The sequence below is a fragment of the Falco cherrug genome, chromosome 9, assembly GCF_023634085.1.
Source record: "Falco cherrug isolate bFalChe1 chromosome 9, bFalChe1.pri, whole genome shotgun sequence".
NCBI lineage: Eukaryota > Metazoa > Chordata > Aves > Falconiformes > Falconidae > Falco > Falco cherrug.
Window position 1 is genome coordinate 34,335,609 of NC_073705.1, and position 10,437 is coordinate 34,346,045.

The 10,437-nt window shown below is 46.2% G+C and overlaps 1 protein-coding gene across 5 annotated transcripts in view; it reads right to left on the reverse strand.

The window, feature by feature from the left end:
* TUBGCP2 (tubulin gamma complex associated protein 2) overlaps positions 1-10,403 on the reverse strand; it is a 35,325-nt gene extending 24,922 nt beyond the window's left edge. The window contains exons 1-6 of one of the 5 annotated variants that reach the window (XM_055720684.1): positions 10,371-10,403; positions 8,688-8,858; positions 7,006-7,134; positions 6,516-6,692; positions 2,182-2,341; positions 537-744 (exon numbers count right to left, since the gene is read on the reverse strand). In XM_055720684.1, coding sequence (XP_055576659.1) covers positions 537-744; positions 2,182-2,341; positions 6,516-6,692; positions 7,006-7,134; positions 8,688-8,837 — 824 coding nt within the window. In that variant the 5' untranslated portion in view covers positions 8,838-8,858; positions 10,371-10,403. The other 4 variants (XM_055720685.1, XM_005446251.4, XM_055720682.1 and 1 more) reach the window with 4 other exon arrangements.
* Positions 10,404-10,437: the final 34 nt, after the last annotated feature.

Consider the following 10,437-nt stretch of genomic DNA (forward strand, 5'->3'; position numbering starts at 1 on the left):
ACACACACAGAATCACAGAATGATTTGGGTTAGAAGGGACCTTAAAGATCACCTAGTTCCAACTCCCTGCTGTTTGTGAGGTGTACTTCATACTAAGACCTTTTAACAATTACTTAAGGTAGCTAGGAGAAACTAGGCAGCAGTAGGTTCTGCTCAGAAGTACACAAAGGTTATCTCAGCCCTGCATGTGCAGAGGAGAGCAAAAAGCAGGAAACATGAAGAAATTCATAGCAAAGTGGGAAGAAACAAGCCAGAATAAGTCAGACATATCCTATTTACACTTTCCTTTCATTTACCAAGACCAATTTTGGACAAAGTGAAGGTGAGGTGAATGAAAAAGTGAACTGGAAGCACAGAGAGGAAACCCAGCAAAAAGAAATGTACCTAAAACAAATTCAAAGAAATTGCCATTCTTATATATCACCATAGGTTTAAATTTAGCTTGGAAACGAACATCTGCACAATGACAGATTCTCTAGTCTACAACCTGATGCTCAAAGGAGAACATTCTCCTCTGACAGAAGTCATCTTGGTACCTTGTGACAGCAGAGTAACTTGCTGCTACAGGAAGAATCCTGGTCACCAGCTCTTTGATGGACAAGTCCAAGTTTGGATCGACTGAAAACGCTCGGTTTTGCCTGCCTACAAGAGGCTGTGCTGTGATGTACCTCCCATCCACACCAATCAGAACGTACAGCAAGTCTTCCACAATCACGGATTCTTGGGAGGCTAATGGCAAAGTACCTGTTTTCAAAGAGAAGACAAAAAAAAGAACACAATCAGAACATGCCACACTACTACCTGATTGTAGTAGATTCCTATTATTTCAGTCTAGTACCTGCAACTTGAAAAGACGACATACTACCATTCAAAGAGAACAAAGGAAAAAGCTGAATCAAGATACAGAGAACTAAAACTGAATTATAAAACAGAGTTAGGGTCAACTCCAAAATCACCCGCCTTGCTTTCCAGAGAAACAGAATCCTTTGTTCCTTTATACCAAAGCAAACCAAGTAGACAGGGCTATACTTCTGATATCTGTGGCCAAGAGAACATCACCCACAGCCTGTGCTGCTGATCCTTCCACTCAAAAGGGCTCAGTTATGCTGGACCCAAGAAGCTCCAATCGTGTCAACAACTCCCCCTACCTCCACTCCACTGATTCAAGTATCAAGAAAACAGTTCAAATACAGACATGCTAGCCCAGCAAAAGCTGCAGGTGAACTGCAAACTGTAGGGTCTCTGAATGGTGCAGTCAACTATAAACCAGCTGAAAGAAGCACAAAGGACTCAAGCCAAAGTATGATCGAGTGCATCAGAAGATCAGGAAACAGAGTGGCTACAACACTAAATACAGCAAAGTTTATCTCATGAAACAAGGCAACAGTCCCTCTCAGTTTGTAGGATTGTATGTGACAGAACAAACTGTTCTGAGCTTGCTAGGAACATACCCTCACAGCACTTCTCAAAAGGCCATGGAAGAAATGTCCTGGTGAACAAGCTATTTAAGGGTGCCTCCAAGAATAAGCCTACTGTTTTCATGTCCCCCTTAAACACAGCCGAAATCCACATCAGGAAAAAGCTACAGGTTTCTTGTAGAAGCCTCCACAGTTCTGGGGAGTGGAAGCATGAGTCCCTAACTCAGCTTTTTTCTCCAAAAAAAGTTCTTATATCTAATTTATGAATAAGAAACTATACACAGTTCAGCCTAAAGCTAGAACACAACTGGGAGAGATTAGTCCCCTGCTGCTCTGGCAAGGAGAGAGACAGCAAATCAGGGAGGCTGTTATAGTCTTGCTGCAGAGAATACTGAGCTGGGTGGACTGATGGATATTCCCTTGTCAGGTATGACTACAGATTTTTCAGCTGAGAATATAGATGTCACACTCCTACAGTAAGATTTTATGGAGGCTGTGATCAAGAGAAAGGACTGGGAAACGTAAAACAGATTAGATCCCATGGATCAACAGTGGGGCTGGAATTCAGCACAGGAGAAACACTGTAAACAAAGTAAGTTTGGCTTTTGGGTTTGTTTGTGGGTTTTTTTGAACCCTGCTCTTCACCTACAGAGTGTAAGGAACCAAGTTTTGCTTTCATCCTGAGTGTGATGAAATCTGAATGGCTCTTCTGAACAAGTACAAAACATGAAAGCTAATGCAATTTTCCCTGCATATCACATACCTATAGGTACCGTTGTGTCAGTGCTTAAACTGGTGCCAATTAAGAAATCGCCAATAAGTGCAGGTCTCTCGTACACCCAGGATGGAAATACTGGAATGGGCTGACCAGAATTCTTCTTGTTCTGCTTATCTCGGAGGATTTTTCGCGTAAGCTCAACAGGCTGTTGGAAAAAGAGAAAGAAGGAAAACAAAGACATCTTCTGAAGTCCTAGAAATTTTGAATTTCAAGCACAAATTGACTGTAAACTGATAATGGGAGAACAGGAAGCAAAATAGCTGATGTTTCAACAGCACGGTGCAGGATTTGGTCTCTTAATATCATCTAGTCTATTGGTCTCAGTGCTGCAGAGGTGATTTCTTTATATTGTTGGCCACCTTTTTATTGGAGGGTACATCAATGCCTTCTGCACCCCTCCCCACCAGCCTAGGTGCTAGGGCAGACATAGGGGAGCAGATTGGGGACATGCACAACCACCAGGCAGCTTACTAGTGCAAAGTGCACCATGTGAAAGGCAGCAAACTCCTTCCGGAAGCAGTAACATCTTATTCAAGGGGCACTTTCAGACAGGCTAACAAACACCTCTAAACTTGGTTTCTGCACAGTGCTCACCGAGTAGCTGCATGCCAAACACAATCCAGATAATCCACCCGCAGATAGCTGGAAAATTATGAAGTTTTTTTACTCTGAATAGGAGTCAGCGAAGGAAGTAAGCTCTTAAAGATCAAAAGACTTTCTACCCCTGGCTCTGGGTCTCTGACACTGAAATAAATGGAGTGCAAGATTAAGTATCAGCTGGAGAGGCTTGTGAGATGTACAACCTAAACAACACTTAGAGCCTCAAGCACACAAACACAGGGGACATGCTTATGAATGCCATTTCTTAAACTCCACAGATGTGTATGTGAAATGGGATAAGCAAAGGGTCATTTTACTTTCCTTTCCCAGGAGGTCTCAGAGAGGGGAATTTAGGAAGGAAGCAAATGTATCTGTGAGCTTTGTATCATAAAGAACAGCACTCTTACATGTGAGAGGTAGTTGATGCACACTGTGGCTGGCCCTGGTCATTTTCCACATTCTCAGAGCTGCCCAGTACTGAGTCTTGAAAGCCTTCAAACAAGCATCAGCTCTGGTACCACTCCTCCAAGCACCACCTTTCCGAGCATGTTTGCTGCAGCCTTGCTGCTGGCTTAATGCCAGTACAACGTCCCCAGGTCAGAGAGGCACCCCAAAGCAACACTACATTCCTACTTATACCGTGTACATGTGATCTGCTAGAAGGACCTTAACTTCCTTGCTCCGTTGAAGATACTCAACAGTATTGGTCCCAATACAGACCCTTGTGGGACACCACTCATTACTGGTTTCCATTTGGACACTGACTGTAACTCTTTGGATGCAGCCATCCAGCCAATTCTTTATCCATCTAGTCATCTCCTTTCCTTCCTGGCTCTGGAAAATACCTGTTGTAAAATGCCCTACTTCTATACTATACAAGAATAAGCCAAATAGCACACTGGGCCTGAAGGAAGTCCCTGAAATGAGATGAGCTCATGGCACTGTGAGGGACCATGCTGGAACCTCTGTCCCAGTGAGCTCACAGCCTATCGGCTGTGGCATTCATCCCTAACAAAAAGGCAGGGACTCAAAGTATTCCTTATAGTGATCATGATAAGGAGCAGCCAGAACCCTGAAACAATGCAGAACCTTCTTCATCAAGGGACTGGTTCTTCCTCACCAGTGATTCCCTGGGATGCAAGAGACAGAGAGCTTTTGTTGGAGTTCAACCAGCTCTAGTGTGAATCTGTTAACTGCCAGAGTTTTAAAAAGTTGACACAGTTTTGGCTGTAAAGGACACAGCTACCTGAAAGGGAACACTTAATTTTTACCACCTCAATGATTCGTGGGCCAAAACTGGTCCAAGCAGCAACTCCCATCACTAAAAGACAACTCAGTGATTTCTCTGACAGTGCCAAGTAATCACAGGGCAGATGGCACAGCACTTGTGGCACTGGTGACAAAACACATGTCTCGGGGGCATGCATCACCTTCTCACCACAACTTAAAATTTAGATCATTGTCATTACTGACTTCAGTGACAGCCTGGATAAAACTCCCAGAACTGAAAGTGTGACCCTTGGGTGTCAGCCTGGCATTTAAAAGCCCAGGGGACAGGGGTACAGTTTGCCACTATCATGCTGATGATCCTGCATCTGACATCTTAAGCAATAACAGTGCCCACACCCATCGAGGTAGAGAAAAAGCTCATCTTCATGCTCAGTGAATGGCAACTGTGCCGAGGGGCTCCCTGCGCTACAGCCCTGGTGTCGAGGAAGACAGGCAGCAGGGAGCACACAACCAAGAAGGAGTGGTGGGGGCAGCTGGGCTTTGCTGAATCTGGTGAACCGAAGGTCTAAGAGCAGCCTACAACTACAGGAAGGACGAGTACCAAGATGATGGGTGAAGCCAAGCTCCTCCCTGCAGTAGCAGAAGGTCCAGGCATCCACAGACAGAAGCTGCCTCTTGGGATATTGAGGTCAGTAAGGAAGAGACACTTCTTACCACAGAGCAGAGGGGGAGCAGTCAGTGGCGGTCAGCAGGGAGGTGGAATAACTCCCTCTTCCAGGACTCAGATGGACAGAACAACAGTTGCCCTGATCTAGTGTGGGCGACAGTTCTGCTGTGAGAGGGAGGCTGGAATGGACAACCCCAGCGGCTCCTCCCACCAGTGCCACAACAAATCTGTAGAAATACTGATAGCTACCCTCCCTGCCCAGTGAATGAAGATGGTGCCACGAAGACCACAAATCAGAGCTGCTCTACTGAGATCCTCACGTACATTAATACAGTGTGAAGGATCACCCCAGGCTTGTGCCAGTGCACAACGTGGCTTCAGAAGAGAGATGGAGAAATAAATCAACTGCAACGACTACTTGACAGTCTTCTTGGGAAGTGGCTACAGCAGAGACTCTTGACACAGAGCTTTCAGCTATGTGAGTTGATACAGCCCTACTGACTCAATGGCCCCACATACCTGCCCATTAGGGCCTTTTTAAAGAGTTTCAGTTTTTTAAGTCTTAAGTATAAATGGAGCAGCAGGGAGGCACAGATCTTTTCAACCGGCTGCTGTCAAGAGACCAAGACAGGGCCCGCAGTGCTGCAGAGTGAGGGCTGAGTGAAGCAGACACCCACTAGTACAGATAGACCCCATGTGCTAACAAGACAGATAAACCTCCACTGAGCGAGCGCACAGGACTGCCACAACAGAGACTGACACAGTGTGATTTCTGAGCATCCACAAGCAGGCCGGCACCCTCAGAAATAGTCACATTCAGAGCCTGGAGGGATTTTATTGACCAGTCATCAGAAGGCAGAACAGAAACAAACCTCTGGAACAAAGGGAAGCTGAAAAATTTTAAATAGAAGCATTTGCACATAGTCCAGTTGCTCACTTAGTACAGACCTCTGAGAATCTTTTGTTCTTCTCCCCACTTATCACACTCTCACCTCTGTCCAAATAACTGTCCATACACAGTTCCTCCTGTGCCTTCTGCAGCCAAAATGCCCTTATCTTGACCCATAAGCTTTCTGTCCTATTTTTCTCCCCCCGTCCTGTTGAGCAAGGGGATTTATAGAGAGCTAGCCAACGTCAACTCATCACAGCACAGTTATTTCTACAAATGATTACAGGAAATAAAAATTGGGATTATAACTAATAATTGCCCTTCTGCACTTTCTACCTCTCAGCCTACTGATAACGAAACACTTGCTTAACTGTTTTCCAAGCCTGTGCAATGACACAGTTTACTTCTACAGCAGGTTTTTTTCCTCTTTTTGTCTTTGCTATCACTTTGCAGCATTTATTTCAGGAGCTCAAATAGCTAAGTGGAGGGAATAGCTGCGTCCACTTGGGGAACGATTATATGGGGAATTGCACCCATATCATCTGAGAGAGCAAAACTCCTAGCAAGGATGAGGACATGCCACAATGGCTGTTGAGTTCCTGAGCAAGCACTGCCACGGGCAGAAAAGAAAACGTCAGCACAGCTTAAAGCAGTCATTTGAAATGGGAAAATGACACTACATTAACCCCTGCCAGTTAGAACTGTCATGGCCTAAACTTTATTTACCTTAACTGACTTTAATAGAAAAAGGCCACTTTTATTAAGAACAGCACAAAAACGTAATGTGATCTAACTAATAAATTTTGAGAGATAATTTAGATTATCTGCACAGAAAGAAACATTTAGAATTCCTCTAAATGATAAAAGACCACAGCTAAAGACATGAGCAGAAAGAGAAAGATTTTATGCCCAAAGCTTAGGAAGAGACAGTACCTGCTGTACACTGGAGTTGGCTGTGACACTGCCCAGCTGCTTGCGTAGTTCCTCGAGCTCCTGTAGAGAGATCTTGGAAGTAGATGAAGGAATGGAAAAATTTGTGCTGCCACTGGTTGCTGCATTTGCTGCAAGTTCTGCCCTTTCTTTGGCATTTTGTTGCAAATACTGGAGTGTCTGTACATACATATACAAAAAAAAAGATTGTGTGAACACTGGTCAGGACACACTAAAGCAAAAAACACGTGACCGTAAGGCTGTTGCACTGAATGAGAGCACAGGTCTTTATGTCCCAGTTTTCCATGTCTTAGTGGTTTATATCAAGAGGAGTAATTCTCAGTAGTGCTTTAATAATTCAGTAAATGCTAGAACTAGTTATCTGTTGATTTCCATGCATTTTGCTGAACATTATCATCAAAATGCACGCTGTACTTAAAATCATTGCATTGTTGCTACTTTCAACACATCCAGTTCTAAAGAAGAAACAAACCTCTTTGTCTTCTGTGAGTTTTGACAGTAGATAAACTAAAGAATCTAGGTGTCTTGTATTTTTAGACTTCAGCTCATCATACTTCTTCAAAAAGTCTTCAGGAGTTCGAGAAAACTCTGCTATTTTTACCTGCAAAACACCATATCAATATTAAGTTACCATCACAGCACTCAAGAAAGGAAGAGCATTGTGCAAGGACGGAGACAAGGTGCAGGCTGTGGCTGCTGACAAAGGACTTCAGGGAATGGGTTTTGGACTGAATGCTGCAGCATGGGCCAGCATTGCACTGGAGGAGAGTGAGCGTCCTGGCACTTCAGGTGATGGAAAAGGGACTGCAGGAAAGAAAAGATGAAGGTAAGCACGAGATCTATAGCAGGGCTCGCTTTGCATGTGCTCAGTCTGAAGGAATGCAATTTTGTATCAGCAGGTTTATTAAGGGATTTGGCATTGATGAAGCCATGTCTGGATACTGGATCCACTCTGGAGGCCTCACTGGCAAGGAAGACATTAACATACTGGGCTGAGTCCAGCACAGGGCCATCGAGATGGTGGGACGTACTGCCCATTGCCCAGAGGTGTTACGGATCCTGCTCTGAGGGGCACAGCAAAAACATCACAGGCACTGCCACAAACTGCTAAACAGAAAATCCCAGCTGGCCCTAGGGAAACAGTCCTTGCCAGAGACTGCAGTGACCCTGGGACATAGCCAGAGATGGAGGAATCTCCCAGAGATTTTCAAAACACAGCTAAGCAGTCTGCTGTAGCTGTGATGTGAGCCCTGCCGTGAACAAGGGGTTGAACTGCACGTCCCCAGCTGTGCCTCCTACTTAAATATTTCTACAAGACTATGAACTGTAGCTGTCAGTGTAAATGATGCATAAGACTGCAATCAGAGAAAACATGCAGTTCAGGCTACAAAAATCTGAACTTTCAGACAGTTACCAAATTTCTAGCACTTACAGCTTGACTGACAGATTGCTTTTAAAAACAACAATGAAAAGCAGTATTATGGCCACAGAAGTATGTCTGGTCACGAGAGTGTCAAACTTTAATCCCTAATACTTGGATGATAGTCAGAAAAAGTGTCAGGTATTGTTCATATAATTGCATTTTACACAGTAACTATTTTTCATTTGTTTTATTCTTCCAGAGGACAACCCCTCTAATCAAAATTTGAAACCAGCATTGCAGGCACAAAATAAGCTTTCTTTGAACTTTCCCCCCACCCCAGTTCTAACAATCCTTCTTACGGTCTTCTACCAATGTCTCCAAGATGCAAGGATTTTACCTTTTTCCTGATAATAATCTTTCTACTTCATGCCCAAAATTGAGATTCCAGATCAGATTTCCCCCTTTCACCAATGCCAACATGATTTCACCATTTTCACAGAAAAACTTGTGACAGCCATTACCTCTCCCAACACGTGTCCAGCTCCACATCCACAAAAGTTATCTCACAGTAAAGTAGACTAAGGAAAAGTTAGTTCACATCACTAGCCAAGAGAAATCACACCGAGGTATATTTATCTTTAACTACTCCTCAGGGAGGACTGTACTCTCAGAGTTGAAGGAACCTCTATCAACGACTGCAAAGGAAGCATGCCGCCTCAGGAGTCCTGCCAGCTCCCCCTATAAGGTCTGAAAACACATTTTAGCTGCAAGTACAGTACATCAACACTTACCTTCGCGCTGTGCGCAGACACGGTTGTGGTAACATACGGCGTTCGATTCTTCTGCAGAAGATCGATGTAGACTTCAGCTCCTTCACCACCATGAACGTGCAGTAGGCTGAGCAGCTCATTGACATCGTGGTGAATGCGGAACTCGCTCATACTCCCACCTGAGGCTACAAGCTCCACAGGATACAGAAACAAAGGTGGCAAGTTATTATTTTACTGCTGCAAATTGAAATATACCCACACAAACAACACTTCCTGACCACATTATAAGCCTTCAGAGTATGCTAAAATATTTGACTGGAAGAAAGTAATACAGGTAAGGGGAGGAAGCCAGCAAAACAGAGGTACTCATTATCATGCCTGATTTAACTATACTGGTACAAACCCCACCTTAACGTAGGTGAGCCAGCAGAGCTCATTTCAATCTCAAAATCACACTGGTGGTGGACAAGTTACTGAGTCATCGTAAGAAGTGCTGGTTCACCTACTGACAGACTGCAGACAGCCAAAATTGCTGGCTCCAGCAGCCGGCCCATGCTGCTGCTGCTGCTTCTGAAGTTATTCAAAAGCAGTTCTTCCAGGTTTAGGGGTCTTTTATCTTCTATTGCCCATTTTATTAACAGACAAGAACCAAATTCTGCTAAGTTACTCAAATGAGGGCCACAGAAGAGACTGACTGAGGCTTCATGCAAATACAGAGTTCACTGTGACACCCTGTACAGATGCAGAGTACCAAGCATACAGACACACTTCTAGTTTGCCAAAATCATTGAATCATTTAGGCTGGAACAGCTGTCTCAGTCCAGCTCTCCATCCAAAAGTAAATCAAATCAAAGCAGCCTGTGCACAGCCTTGTCCAGTTCAAGCTTAAATATCTTTAAAAATCCTGATTTCCCCACTTCTTGGGGCCCCAATCCTCATGCGGAAACATCTTATCCCAATATCCAACTGGGATTTCCCATGCTGCAGCTTGTGCCAGCACCTCTGCGGCTCTCGCTGTGCCTGTCCTAGCAGAGTCTGGCCCCAGCAGCTCTGGGACCCGTTCGGGCAGAAGGAGATGCCGTTGGGTCCCCCTTCACCCCCTCATCTCTGGCAGAGCAAGCCCAGCTCCCACAGCCTCTCCTCACACGCCCTGGCCTCCACCCACCCTTGCCAGGGCCTCCCGGTTTGTTTATAACTCTCTCATAAGGGAGCCCCTGGACTGGGCCAAGCGGTTTGGATGTGGTGTCACAAACGAGGTGTTCACTTTGCTTTACCTGCCGGCGACGTCCCTGCCAACACGGGTGAGAACCGGGCTTTGCTGGCACCAGGCCGCAGCGCCGGTCGCATCCACCCTGCTGCCCTGGGCCTCCACGGCCCCCACTACACAGCTGCGCCCCAGCCAGCCGGCACCCAGCCTCTGCTGCCGTCCGGGTCACCGCGTCCCCAGCGACCTCGCGTTCGCATCCTTTCCAATTCCCGAAGGCTTCTGTGAGCCCCCTTCTCCAGCCTAGCATGCTCCCTACGAGCGGTCACCACAGCCCCCCGCCCACCGACTCCTCACCCCTATCACGGGATGCGAGAGCTTCCCAAGAGCCGGGTGACGCGGCGGGTCCCTCGGCTTCCCAGCCGCTTCCCACCTCGGCCCGCCCGGGGGGCCCGCGACGGCCGCGGCGGCCCCTGGCAGCGCCTCAGCGCCGGCCCTACCTGCCCGCCCGGAAGTGCCGCCGCCGGCGACCGGAAGCGCGACCCGCGCGTGCGCGCTCCCCCGCGG